At 38.9% G+C, this 15398-nt stretch overlaps 1 protein-coding gene across 1 annotated transcript in view; it reads right to left on the bottom strand.

Moving 5' to 3' along the window:
• The window catches only part of LOC118378337 (ventral anterior homeobox 2-like), a 35287-nt gene extending 20121 nt beyond the window's left edge, over nucleotides 1-15166 (bottom strand). The window contains exons 1-2 of the mRNA XM_035765319.2: nucleotides 14484-15166; nucleotides 10072-10259 (exon numbers count right to left, since the gene is read on the bottom strand). Coding sequence (XP_035621212.1) covers nucleotides 10072-10259; nucleotides 14484-14739 — 444 coding nt within the window. The 5' untranslated portion in view covers nucleotides 14740-15166. The remainder of the gene's footprint in view (nucleotides 1-10071; nucleotides 10260-14483) is intronic.
• Nucleotides 15167-15398: the final 232 nt, after the last annotated feature.

The following is a 15398-nucleotide window of genomic DNA, read 5'->3' as shown; positions in this document are numbered from 1 at the left end:
TCTCTCTCAGTCATCTGTCTGTCTGCCGGTCGGTCTGTCTCTTTCTCTCTCTGTCATCTGTCTGTCTGCCGGTCGGTCTGTCTCTTTCTCTCTCTATCATCTGTCTGTCTGCCGGTCGGTCTGTCTCTTTCTCTATCATCTGTCTGTCTGCCGGTTGGTCTGTCTCTTTCTCCCCCTCTATCATCTGTCTGTCTGCCGGTTGGTCTGTCTCTTTCTCTCTCTCTATCATCTGTCAGTCTGCCGGTCGGTCTGTCTCTTTCTCTCTCTCTGTCATCTGTCTGCCGGTCGGTCTGTCTCTTTCTCTCTCTCTGTCATCTGTCTGTCTGCTGGTCAGTCTGTCTTTCTATCGGTCTGTCTGTCTCTTTCTCTCTTTCTCTCTCTCTCGTGCAAATCCATGGTCAGTACAGCACAGATTAGAATAGATTACCTCTTGTTTCTGTTAGTATTTAACCTGGTATTTATCTTGCATTAAATTCTGCAAAACCACTGTGTTGGAAGGTTAGACACAGGCATGGCAGACCTGCATGTCACTACAGCCATTATCAACACAACACACATGCACACATTTACTGTCCTTCACTTATTGTATTTTACTTACTGTACCTCACTTACTGTACCACACTTACTGTACCTCACTTACTGTACCACACTTACTGTACCTCACTTACTGTACTCTACTTACTGTACTTCACTTACTGTACGTCACTTACTGTACCTCACTTACTGTACTTCACTTATTGTATTTTACTTACTGTACCTCACTTACTGTACCTCACTTACTGTACCACACTTACTGTACCTCACTTACTGTAACTCACTGTACCACACTTACTGTACCACACTTACTGTACCTCACTTACTGTACCACACTTACTGTACCTCACTTACTGTACCTCACTTACTGTACCACACTTACTGTACCTCACTTACTGTAACTCACTTACTGTACCACACTTACTGTACCACACTTACTGTACCTCACTTACTGTACCTCACTTACTGTACCACACTTACTGTACCTCACTTACTGTACCTTACTTACTGTACCTCACTTACTGTACCACACTTACTGTACCTCACTTACTGTACCACACTTACTGTACCTCACTTACTGTACTCTACTTACTGTACTTCACTTACTGTACGTCACTTACTGTACCTCACTTACTGTACTTCACACACAAGTCTCTAAAACAAACATGGTTGTGGGTGTTTTCCAGCAGCTCATCAGCCTATCTAACTGTGCATGTTTAGCACGCTTTGCTGCCTTGATAGATCAAAATATATACAAATATTTTGTCACTCACAGCTGCTAGCTCTGACCAGCTTGTGTCCAAAGCTCCACATGAACTAGTGGGATTCCATTCATTATGTAACTTATCCCTCTACTATTTGTCCCAGGGCCAGAATAAACCAGTTTTAAACAGCCCCTTCCACCATTAAATCATGTTTTTCCCTGGATGGGCATTAGAGAACAATAGAGTGATACAATGCAATATGTCAATAAAATAAGGCCTGGTCATGGTGGACCCATGGTTGGTACCAGGTGGGTTGGTACCAGGTGGGTTGGTACCAGGTGGGATGGGAACAGTGTGATTCTATATGCAAACGTGTATCATTGGCCAAAATTCGACCTGTTTTCATCGTTGCTATAAAGTAATAATACCAACGTTGCATTAACATGGAAACTACGTTGACTCAACATCTTTATGCCAAGGCCTCAGAGTCAAGTGACAGATTAAGATACCTGTCATTATTTACATAAGTGAAAAGGTAAACCCTTACTAACTTAAGTATTTGGTGGAAAATGTTTGTATTTTTGGTCTAAATGATCATTTCAGTCGGAGTCAAAGGTAATTTCAGTCAACCATTTCAGTAAAAAATCATTTCTGCACAAGTAATTTCCGTAAAAGTCCATTCCGTTAAAAGTCATTTCAGTAAAAGTATTTTCACTAAACGTGGTTTCAGTAAAGGTCATTTCAGTTCTGGTGATTGAAGCGTTGTACTCCAGGGTAGCCCTCACCTAGAAGACATTCCTTTCTCACATTGTGGAATGTAGCTTATCTACAACCAAATTCAAATGAAAAGAAATGAATGGTGCTAACGAAGACAGTCTCGATGTGAAAGACAGTCATTAGACCCCGTTTGCGGTGCATCTGAAATGGCACCCAATTCCCAATATAGTGCAATAATTTAAACCAGAGCCCTGTGCATGAGTAGGGTCCTGCTATATAGGGAGAATACACTAAGTGTACAAAACATTAAGGAACACCTGCGCTTTCCATGACATAGACTGACCAGGTGAATCCAGGTGAAAGCTATGATTCCTTATTGATGTGACCTGTTAAATCCACTCCAATCAGTGTAGATGAAGGGGAGGAGACAGGCTGAAGAAAGATTTTTAGGCCTTGAGACAATTGAGACATGTGTGCCATTCAGAGGGTGATTGAGCAAGCGTGCCTTTGAACCGGGTATGGTAGTAGGTGCCAGGCGCACAGGTTTGAGTGTGTCAAGAACTGCAAAGCTGCTGGGTTTTTCATGCTCAACAGTTTCCTTTGTGTATCAACAATGACCCACCACCCAAAGGATATCCAGCCAACTTGGCAAAACTGTGGGAAGCATTGGAGTCAACATGGGCCAGTATCCCTGTGGAACGCTTTTCGACACCTTGTAGAGTAGATGCAGCAACGACATTAGGCTGTTCTGAGGGCAAAGGGGTGTGCAACTCAATATTAGGAAGGTGTTCCTAATGTTTTGTACACTCAGCGTAGGTTGCCATTTCTGCGCATTCCCAGACTAAAGGCGTTTCTCAAGCAAACTGAAAATGTAGCCTACTCTGTGGACTGATAGACAGAATAACGGAATTGAAAATGTATTAATATTGTAAGAGATTACGAGTGCATGGGATGAAAGTGCTCCAAATTGTATGGAGGTATTAACCGAGGGTCAATCCAAAATGTACTTTTAAGCTTTTATGTAAAACAAGGAGTCCGAGAAACCAATTGGAGAAAACACAAGCAAGAACAATTGGGGTGCACAGTCAAAGAACCATCCCGAAATGCAATGTGAGTGTTTCTTCTTTAGCTGAGTAAATCATTTTAGCAGGGAACAGGAAGAGATGTTAGTGACAGTGACAATAGTAACACAATTACGCTGCCTTTAGGGGTGTATTTCCTGATATAATATGAACATTATCCCTCCTTGGAGCAGTTAAGCGTGCTAGAACAGACATCCCCAAGAAAACTCCATAGCGTGCCAAGGGTGCGAGGCTCCCCGCCGCGTTACATGGGAAGGGGGAGCCACCTGCTGGGCTCTGGGGAGAGGCGAGATGTTGCCTGAAAGAGGGAGGGGTTGGACTTTACAAGTTATTCACCCGACTCAAATAGTTTATAGGTTCGCGTTTTCGTCATGGATCGTGTTCCGGAGGCAGCTCTGCAGTGGTCACAGCCACAAAGTAATAACTGATTTTTTTAAAATATCTGATTTTAAACCTAACCCTAACCACACTGATAAGCATAATTTAAAAAAAAAATGTTTACCTTTATTTAACCAGGCAAGTCAGTTAAGAACATATTCTTATTTTCAATGACGGCCTGGTAACAGTGGGTTAACTGCCTGTTCAGGGGCAGAACGACAGATTTGTACCTTGTCAGCTCGGGGGTTTGAACTCGCAACCTTCGGGTTACTAGTCCAACGCTCTAACCACTAGGCTACGCTGCCGCCCCTAACCCTAAACTTAAATGTAAAAAATAAATAAAAACAAACATTTTTGTTTTTAAGAATATTTACAATATAGACCATTTTGACTTTGCAGCTGGTCCATCTAGCGGAAATCGCTCACGGAGCGGACAAGACTCAAGGACAAGACTTCTCCCAATAAACGTCAACTTGCAAATAGTTCGCTTTCATGTTGCTCTTGGAAGGCTTTTACGCACAACTGGCCTGGAAACTTTGTTTTAACTGGGAAACGGTTTAGGTAGCCCGAAGCATATTCAGACACCTCATTGAATAATTTGTCTTAGTACAAGTTGAACAGCAAAACACGCACACTATTTTATATATTTTCTGTCTTTTTTATGAAATGAAACTGTTAAAAAGTATTTCCCGTATGTGTGTTGTTGAGCAAATGTAGCCTATGCCTCATTGCCTGGGCAATTTTGATACGTGACCAAACTAATTCGAGTTACACCTGGGTCAACGACCATATCCTCAAACACATGGTGCTTAGGAATCCGCGCAAATGTCTTAACGAACTTCGGAACAATAAACTATTTACATGACTGACGTCATATTATAAGAGCGCAATATCACAAGTTAGGCTATATCTGTTTGTGTGCATACGTTGCCCCCCTTTAATAAACTTACTAAACTTATTGTAAAATATATATATTTTTAGGTCCAATATTGTCGCGACTTCGATATTTCGTGTTAGTCAACTATAATAGGCTAGTGAATATAAATGGGCTTACAATGTCAAAATGTAGCAATATCTTACAGCATGGAAGGATTTTGGGCTAAATGACACATTATTAGGTGTTATTATGACGTTATTGGATGCGCTAAGGTTTAAGCTACGAGCCTATTCCATGTATTGAATTGAATTCGTATTAGGCTTGATCTCTTTAAATGATCAAATTAAGTATCGCATTTGATGAATTCAATCACTTCTTTTTGAATCGAAAGAAATCGACAAGAGATGTCATAACAATGGAATGGGCATTTAAAAATATCAGTAAGTGATGAACATGTTGATGTAAACATTGTTCACAGTGGCCAAACCATCCATGACGTAGTCCAACCTCTTCTTTTGTTTTGGCCTAACTGCAAAAAGATGATTTGTGATGCCCTTGGTTTGAAGTTTACTGTGATAAAATTAGATATAAGATTACCATAGTTGTCTTTTTAATGAACTTGATGTGTCTTTTCGTCGCATGATTGTTTGTGTGGCCATAGCAAATTGGACATGGTCGACAATGATGGGTAGGTGAACCTTCTTCCCTTCAATATGAGGCTCCATGGAGATAGACTATAAAACAAAATGTTGTAGATAGAATGTAGGCCTCCAGATATTTCATATTATGAATTAAACTTGACTTTGAATGGAAATATTTGAACGAGGGCGTCACTGGATGAATACTAATGAGTTTGGCTAAACGTACTCAGAAATCAGAGTACATTTTTTCCCAACGTGCACTTTGGTTATCACCGCCTCCTTGAAATGGAAAATGCTAATTAAATCGTGTTTCTGACCATCAAAGTTCAATTTAGCCTTGGGTTAAGATGAGTTCGTATTGTATTCATAAAAGCTATTATTTCCACGCTAAATCCTGCATTTAACGAAAGCTCTCTCACAACGAAGAAGCAATGGGAATGGTTTCAAACCACACATATAGGCCACTGTACGTTGCGTAAGTGGACCTGAAAATCAAATAACCATATTGCTCCTTTGAAAGCCTTGATGCAAAAACTCAGAAATATACTAATAATAATGTGTTAAACTTCTATAGCGCTGTTCATAGAATCTCAAAAGCACTTCAAGAGCAGAGGTCAACCAATAGAGGCCACGTCTTTGAATGATACGGCTAATAGCTGTGGCTGCATCTCAAAAGTATTGGCTTGCTTTCCTCGTCTCGTCTCCTTTCCCTCATTGTCATTGATCTGTCTGTATAAGGGCAGTACAAATGCGCTGGAGAATAGTCCATTTATCAGATATGTGTAATAGTACACCTAAGTGTAGGCTAATTGTTCTGTTGTTGCTGTATCTACATAGTGTAGGCTAATTGTTCTGTTGTTGCTGTATCTATATAGTGTAGGCTAATTGTTCTGTTGTTGCTGTATCTATATAGTGTAGGCTAATTGTTCTGTTGTTGCTGTACAAATGCTAATTGTTCTGTTGTTGAATAGTCCATTTATCAGATATGTGTAGGCTAATTGTTCTGTTGTTGCTGTATCTACACAATTGTTCTGTTGTTGCTGTATCTATATAGTGTAGGCTAATTGTTCTGTTGTTGCTGTATCTATATAGTGTAGGCTAATTGTTCTGTTGTTGCTGTATCTATATAGTGTAGGCTAATTGTTCTGTTGTTGCTGTATCTATATAGTGTAGGCTAATTGTTCTGTTGTTGCTGTATCTATATAGTGTAGGCTAATTGTTCTGTTGTTGCTGTATCTATATAGTGTAGGCTAATTGTTCTGTTGTTGCTGTATCTATATAGTGTAGGCTAATTGTTCTGTTGTTGCTGTATCTATAGTGTAGGCTGTTCTGTATCTACATAGTGTGCTGTTCTGTTGTTGCTGTATCTAGTGCTAATTGTTCTGTTGTTGCTGTATCTATATAGTGTAGGCTAATTGTTCTGTTGTTGCTGTATCTATATAGTGTAGGCTAATTGTTCTGTTGTTGCTGTATCTATATAGTGTAGGCTAATTGTTCTGTTGTTGCTGTATCTATATAGTGTAGGCTATATCTATATAGTGTAGGCTAATTGTTCTGTTGTTGCTGTATCTATATAGTGTAGGCTAATTGTTCTGTTGTTGCTGTATCTACATAGTGTAGGCTAATTGTTCTGTTGTTGCTGTATCTATATAGTGTAGGCTAATTGTTCTGTTGTTGCTGTATCTACATAGTGTAGGCTAATTGTTCTGTTGTTGCTGTATCTACATAGTGTAGGCTAATTGTTCTGTTGTTGCTGTATCTACATAGTGTAGGCCTACATACTGTATGTGGATCATGTATACATTCTTTGTTCATATATTCTGTCTGTATGTTCTGCTTATTGTGGTCATCACTATTTCACCAGGTCAAGTTCCTGGCAGCATACATGTAAATGTACATGGTAAATAAAGTTGATTCTGATTCTCATTGGTCCTAAATCGAGGGAGATGCCGTTGAACTAGAAATACTTGGTCTTGAATGGCCCTTTTGACAAACAGGCTGGGGCCTATAGCGTCTCGAGCAAGTGTTTTCATTCACACCAACCATTTTGACGATAATCAACCCTGTCACTCTCTCATTTTCAGGAATTAACGTACAGGCTACACATAGGTCTAGCCTACTAAATGTGTTGCGGAAATTAGAACTAGGCATGTAACTAGTTTAGTTCTATAGGCATAACTCGTATAATTACACCAGCGGCATAGTAATGCATTAGTTGACAGAAAACATATGAGGTTCTGGATCCTCCATGTTATCTATCATATTTTAGTTGCCAATCGTTGTTTTCTGTCACACCATGGTGTTGTGGTTCTAAATGGAGGGAGATGCAGTCTTGGACAGACAAGTTGGGCCTATAGCATCTCGAGCAAGTGTTTTCATTCACACCAACCATTTGACGATAATGAACCCTGTCACTCTCTCATTATCATGGATAAACGTATAGGCTGCACATTACGTTAGGTCTACTAAATATATTGCGGAAATGATAACTTACCGTGTAAATAGTTCAGCTCCTATAGGCACAACTCCCTTCAGAGACATAGTAAGGCATCAGTTGACAATTGAGGCCATGGATGTTTTCCATCATATTTTAGTTGCCATTTTGTCCTATTCTTTCACACCGTGTTTTCTGTCATTCGCTATCATTGCTCTATCCTTCATTTGGAGGACACGGGCTATAGTATAGCCTACAACCATCCATCTTCCCCTTGTTACTGTTGTATAAAACAAACTTCTCTAGACAACACACTGTATCGTTGCAAAAAAAAAGTTTAAATAATATAAATATATTAACATTATCGTTATTGTTATTATTATAGAATTCTTACAGTAAAGCGCCGAGGGCGTGATGGTGTTTGGCTGATGGGGCTACTATGAATTCCCGCAAAGAAACGTCAGCACTGACAATAGGTTATGAACTCGTAGATAGGCCCCAAGAATGGAGCCACTGCGCAAATGCAAGGCTATATGATGATGATGATGATGATGATGATGATGATGATGATGATGATGATGATATGGAGTTTCCGAATAAGACATTGGTCGTGTCTTAGATGTAATAGGTCTACATCTCGTGCTTCTCCTCAGTAGATACATTTAGTCTACATGACAAAAGTTAGGTATAAAATCATTCAGAGACATTATACAATAGAATCCCACTGAGCACACCACGTTATTCCAACTTGGATAATAGCGCAATATTTGTTTGAGAAGTTGATCAATGAGATTACCACCTATATTCATCCACTCAAAGTAACAGCCAAACGTTAGGAAATTCTACTATGTGCTATCACTAAAAGCAAATTCTACCATCTAAATTCTAAAACCACAACCAAATTCCAGTGGAAAAAACTGTCTGAATTTTTGGTTTAGTTGACACCCAAATGTCTATCAATGCGCTTTCGACCATTTAAAAAGGCACAGCAAAGTTCAAATGGGAATACCATGTCAGATATTTTATTTATACAACAGATGCATGTGTTTTCACTCTGCTTCATCTAATAACAGCGACAAATGACCTGGATTGCAGTTGAGATTACATTAAAAGTACATGGTGCAAGTGATCAATACCGTTCGAGATTTGCCTCGGATTATTACAGCAATTATGAAGATCTCTCCACAAACCTGCGATGACCTATGCATGCTATCTTAAACCTGCACGCGTTATATGATTACATAATAAGACATTTATAGTTACAGTAACCTCAAATCGTGGCCATGGATGTGTTCCTCATTTTAAGGTTGAATGTTATATTAGTTTGTTAAATAACCTTAATTTTGGGCTATTTACTCTATTGCAAAAGTAATATTGAATAGTTTTTGGTTGACGACGCAACCAAATGTCAACATTTTCCACTGATTTAGTTTGGCTTTAATTAAAGTTTAATTCCAGTCCACAAATTAATAATTGATATGTTGGAATCACATCGCTACCAAAAAAACAAAGTAGAACTAAATCAAATCAAACTTTAAATATCTCCTTCAAATGTTGATATTTTGTTGCGCTGAAAAAAGAAAAATTCAATATTCAACTCGGCAAGTCAGTTAAGAACATATTCTTATTTACAATGACGGCCTTGATACAGTGAGTTAACTTGCCTTGTTCAGGGGCAGGACGACAGATATTTTACCTTGTCGTCTCAGGGATTCGATCCAGCACCAACCTTTCGGTTACTGATGACTGGCCCAACGCTCTAAACACTAGGCTACCTGCCGCACCAATATCACTAAATATCATTCCATTTTAAATCAACCAGAGCTTGAAACCCAAGGCCTATTGTATTGTCTATTCTTGTTGAATTATGGGTTGATTTAAAGCAATGATAAAGTATGGTCACATTTAATTTGCTCTGTTAAACCTACTCTTTGGAATAACTTCGATAAAAACGAAATAGTTTCACGGTTGCTAAGTGGAGATCTTTTAACAATCATTCTCATGCCAGCACATTGGTAATAGTCAGTGACACATGGCAGAGTAGGGCTTGGTTAAAAACCCTGGATGGGACACCAGAAGGTAGCTGTAGATAGATGAATTCAGTAGGAGGTGCTGCCCAGACTATTGTTTTTCTCCCTTCGGACATACCAAGATATGACATTGGTTTAAAAGTACAAATTCAAACATATGTTATACAAGGTTGTATGTTACAATTTGGTTTCCATGATGACACAATCCTGGTTGAAATTTTACCCTAAAAAAACTGTTTATGTTGATTACTTTTTTCAACTCCAATGCATTTTCCACGAAGATTCCACTTCACAATATGTTAACAAATGACATTAAAACAACGTTGATCCAACATGTTTGTGTCCAGTTGGATGTGACTGCAATGCACAGCGATTAGTTATAATGTATGATATAACCTCAGCCTAATAAGTTACCTTTATCAAACCAATAAGCACACCACAACAGGGATAACAAAAAACATGTTATTTGAACTGGTAAAGAAACTATTTAAACATGAAACTCAAAATGTCTTTGGGTAAAATAAATGTAATCTAATATTTGAATATTTAGGCCTATACAAATTGGGACTCCTGAATGTACTTCCTATTTGTCTTCATTGTTAAAACAGGATATCAATCTATTATCCCCACGACTGAGGAAATACTCTGTCTGTCATATGATGTCTGTTTCTTACCTGTGTCTCAGACAGGTTCAGCTGCCTCGCCAGCTCAGTGCGCTCTCGGCCGACTACATACTGGCAGCGCTGGAACTCGAGCTCGAGCCGGTAGAGCTGCTCTGCAGTGAAGGAGGTCCGCGTGCGTTTTGGCCTGTCGAGGTCGAGACCCTTTGGCAACACGATCTCCCGGATGGTACCCTTAGCATCTGTGGATATTGCAGCCGGACAGTGTGAAATGTCACAATTACAAATAATAGTCTTAGGCTACTTTGCTTAACATTACAATTGCATATGCTGTTGTACCAATGTCATAATTCTTTGGACAGACCAAGAAAATATAGTTAAACATTGTGCTCCTTTATGGCACAAATGTGTGCTTTCATATAAGTAGGGCCCACGCTATTTTAGAATAACCTTGAAGTGATCATTATTTTCAGTATGAGGAAATTGACGTGTAGTTTGCATGCTTGGGAATTATAGTGTAGGCTAGTCAAGTTACTATGGAAATAAATACAGAAAGGGCGTAAAATAGTATATATTGTAAGAATAACAATATCCGTAAATACAACTCGATGCACCAGATAACACCAGATCACCCGTTATGTTAAGGTTCTGATGCCTAAGAATAGTTTTCTCATACTTCCAACTGAGCGTAGGCTACATTAGGCTATCTCATGGAACTGGAAGTAAGTTCAAATAATAAGAATTTTAAAACTCAGAATACCATTGTTGCATTGCAATATGTTTGGGGAATATTCCCAAAAAAGTAATAGCCAGAATTTCGGAAAATTAGAGCTGAAAGAAACATCCCTATCACATTACTAAACTATATCTAATTTGACTAAATATGACGTGCACTGTCTGCCTCAGCGAGAGCGAATGTTTGGAGACCGTGTTTTCAGAGTTCTATTTCAATTGTACTTTTGCATTTGCCATGCGTCCTAGAACCCTGGAGCATGTAGCCTAGTCTAGTTGATGCATCAATACACGTTTAATATAGCAATTTATGGGACAATATTACATTGTTTGGTTCAATACATACAACATCAGGAAATGCGTGTTTTTATATCAAATCATATGCCAAGTCTTGCTATGGGGAATATGCTATTAATCCAGTACCAAATAGCTGTTGAGTGCAAACCTAATTTTGCAACTTTATCTTGACAAGTTTAAACAAGTCCAAACTGACTGTCAATGTAGATGGAATAGAAAAATCGATATTTTTAAACAAAAATGTAAACACGTTTTACGTAGTCACAATGGTCCCATGCATATCCTACAATCCTCCCTAAACAAGAGATGTCTTTAATACTTATCAGTCAGCCAATACTAGTCATGGTTAAAACAACGAAACGCTCCTCAAGTAGGCTAGAAAGAGGGACGTGTTTTGACTGAAAACAATGAAATAATCTAGGTCCACTGTCCAAAAAAATGTGACTAAATCAAACTAAATATATGATAATAAAATATATCAACCAAATGTTTTCTAAATCCCTCTAAATCCCTTGTTAAACAATTTCCAGTATTTTGAAATAATATAGTCTTTACAATAGATAGGCCCGCCTATAAGTGATATATACATCTGTAACATACATATAGCCTAAACCAGCTGGTTTCCCACAATAAAATACAACTGTCAAATGAGGTATAGCCCTGTAGCATTTCTGTCGTATAATGTTGCGCCTAAATCCATATCAATTCCCCAGCAAAACGTCCATCAAATTCTAGAAGCTTCAGAATTCTCAATTCCTTGACAGAATGGAACATAGGCCTATAACCTAAATACATGGCTCTGGGCCTACTGCTTCGTGCGTAACCACCACTATCTGTTTCCTTTGTCATTGCAGTCACGTGAGTGGTATATATATTTTGAGGCTACTTATATGGTTGCACCATTGATTACAGCCTATAGATTGCACAATTTATAGATATTTGTATTTATGTATGACGTAGACTACCATCAGTGACTCCATATGTGTTGCCGACACTGGAAATAGCATCTAGGCCTATATGCAGCATAGTCTCGGGCACCATAGCCCATCTGCCATGGCATGCAAGCATGGTGTTAGCCAGAGCGACATGCAGAGATTCATTCTAACATTTCGAATATTTATGATTTCCAACTAATACATCATCCATTAATTCATAACACGATATATTAAAATCATCTCAATGTGAAACGTTACAGCAGGGCCTCTAAAACAGTTTGCACGCGCATCGAGACGTCGCAGGTCAGGCATGCTGACCTTTCGCTGACCCCGGGTTCTCACGAGGTATCCAGCGCATTCAATCGTCAGCTTTAAAAACATATAGTGACACCGGGGACTAAGGATTTCGTTTGGATTCAGCGCTCAGATCGCCCTCGCCACTTCTAATCTAGCTCGGTCTGCCGCGGAGGTCGCTCCCTGCTACAATTACCGGCTTTCTATTCAGATTCACACCCACCAAGACACCGTTTCAAGGCCTGGGCATGAGCATTTAACTAAATGATGTAGAACTTTCCAGTACGCAATGTATGATCATCATTGTTCAAATGAATGGGCCAGTTGCACATTTGGTGAAAATCAAATTGTGCACACAAAGGGGGGAAAGTTTAACTTTATTTTGTAAAGAGTGATATTGATATTGTCAGTGCCTACATGTCATGTTAGCCTGATATGCATCCCACATTGGTGGGAAAACTATCCGGGTAAGGGATATGGATATTATATTTTTGAAATTAGTGGTAAATGTGAAATTGTGAATAGCATAAGCTTAAATAAAATGTGTTTTCTGTTCACTATGACTATTATTAAAATTAAAAATAAAACAATTTTAAAACTGTTGATAAGAATAGTCTTCCCAAACATGTTTGCTACCTGTATTGTTTGGGGTTTGTTGACATCATAATGCATTTTACAGCCCTGCAAAGCAGCGCAAAGACATATGTCTATAAGCACTAAACAAAACTATAGAGATGCATATTCAATTCATTTCATTCTAAATTAGTCAGTCACATAGCCTAATTACTATCGATTACAAGGCATGTAAGTATAGCATTTTATATAATTTTGGTCACACTTTTAACAATGTGACATGTTTTAACAATTCACACTCCTGAAACTATTTTATAACGTTTTAAATATAAACGTTTGAAAGGTAACTGGTATACACCAAATATGAAAAACCAATACTTTTCTTATAGATTTGCAGTTAATATTTGTTTTTAATTCTGAAAGATGCATGGCTCTGTGTTTGTTGTGCTTTGAGACGGGAAGTTTGCTGAGGAGGATGATTATTGTCATAATTTACTACAAACTACTGAAGCACTATTGCCATCATGGCTGCATACAATTATAAGATCTGTCGATGTGCCATTGAGCAAGGCACTTATCCTAAGAAACTTACAGGAGCAATTAGGGTTAAAGAGAGTCTATTTAATGACTAAAATGTCAATTATTTTGTTTCCCTGTCAACACGTTTTAAAATAGGTTGTAGGCCTTAAGATCCACAGAAATACATTTGATTCATTCTTAAAACTAACTATTTAGTTTTTAGTATTGTATTAGGATCCTCATCAGCTATTGCTGAAGCAGCAGAACCTCTTCCTGGGGTTAATTATTTTCCTGGGGTCTATTTAGTGAGTCTACATATTTTGGAGAATTCCATGCAGAGGTGGCGTAGACCAAGGAAGGGTTCCCTTTCTTTAACAAAGAGGGCGTGGACAATTTAGATTATTTCTTATCCCGTTTTTGATAACAATACCTTAACTCAAACAAAGGCAACAACATGACCACGAGTAAACACACACTAAGACATACGCATGATGGTTTGTGTTTCAAAAATATTTTGTTTGCCAATGATTACTGAATCATTTGTTGGCTCATATAGTACAAAGCAAGTACTGCTATTATTATGGGATCCTATAATGTATATTATGATACTGATTATTATTATATAAATTGGGATTGATAATAGTATTGATGTAAATACATGTGATGAAGGTTGAATAGTTGAGCAGTTAAAAAAAATCGAACCTGTTGTCAGAATATATGGCTATATTTTAATGTTGAATTATATTAGACATATAAAGTATTATATCTTCATCTGAATATGAGAATACCTTCAGATTTTATTTACAATAAATCACTTCAACTGTTGGTTTATTTGTAAGCGTAAAAGTAGTATAGTAGTAGCAGTGTAGAAGTAGTTGTTATCGAAGTAGTGTAATATTAGTTAATTGCAATAGTGGTATAGATATAAATGTATCCTTCTAAAAGATAATAGCCTAGTAATAAGTTAATTTTATGAAAATTCTCAAATCTTAACAATTTTGAACATCTGGGTTTGTGCAGAAACCTTTGCAGAAAAATCTGTGCTCTCTTTCTACAACTCATCTTTCTAGATGTACATTTCCTCAACAACAACAAAAAAGAGAATATGTTACTAACCTCGAACTAAAATCCTCTGGCAGTAGTCTGGGTCCACGGGGTCCAGTTTATCATGTCCGTCTTCACTGGAGGAGGTGGGGGTTGACGCCGATGTACCCGCGGTATCGGTTGTACTCTGCACCGGCGACCTGCTCCCAAGTTCGGTATGGCATTTGTCCATCCGGTCACCGTACAGAGAGTTGGATCCACGGTGGTGGTGGTGGTGGTTGCGGTCCTCAGCGATCCCATCGCCCATAGTCGTAGCTTGATCGAACATCGATTCCAATATTGGTGTATAGATCTCCTGTATTCTTCACCTCGTTCTTGGGCAGTTATTTCTATTCTTGAACTTGTTCCCTCCTTTGCAATAGTTATATTCAGATATGCTGGGGGAGACTACACCACAAAGTAGATCCAGCTAGGCTACAAACCAGAACCAGCCTCGCGGACCTGCGACGGACACGAGCTGCCCTGCAAGTGTCTCGGCATGTTTCAGCACTATCCTGCGGCCCGAAGTAGAGAAGAGAGATGGTGGATGTGGTGAGAAGGAGGGGGCCCTGTGGACAAGCCAGATAGCGAGCCTCCTCAGCTATAGATACGCGCTAAACCCAAAATGCATGTTGCACGTATACAATGAGTGTAGCCTACAAGAGGCGACCAGATCTATGACCAAAGAAACTGGGAGGTGCTATACTTGTTCACCCACGTAAGAAATGAACTGAAAGACAATCGTGTAACCACCAGCATGATCTATCTTAGTCTCTGCAAAGCCAGTCTGGGCTTGAAATCAGTTACTTTACCCCCGTTTGACTTGCTGGTTTCGGCGGCGCTGTGGTGGCATGGTCACGGCTATTGGATTGTTGGTGGTCTGCTCGGGGTCTTCTGCATTTGGAGATCGCAATAATGTCTGTGTAGAAAACGTTGAGGAGGGGGTGT

The sequence above is a fragment of the Oncorhynchus keta genome, chromosome 35, assembly GCF_023373465.1.
Source record: "Oncorhynchus keta strain PuntledgeMale-10-30-2019 chromosome 35, Oket_V2, whole genome shotgun sequence".
In the NCBI taxonomy this organism is placed as follows: Eukaryota; Metazoa; Chordata; class Actinopteri; order Salmoniformes; family Salmonidae; genus Oncorhynchus; species Oncorhynchus keta.
Note: the sequence above shows the minus strand (reverse complement) of the source record. Positions and strands in the feature narration are given on the sequence as shown.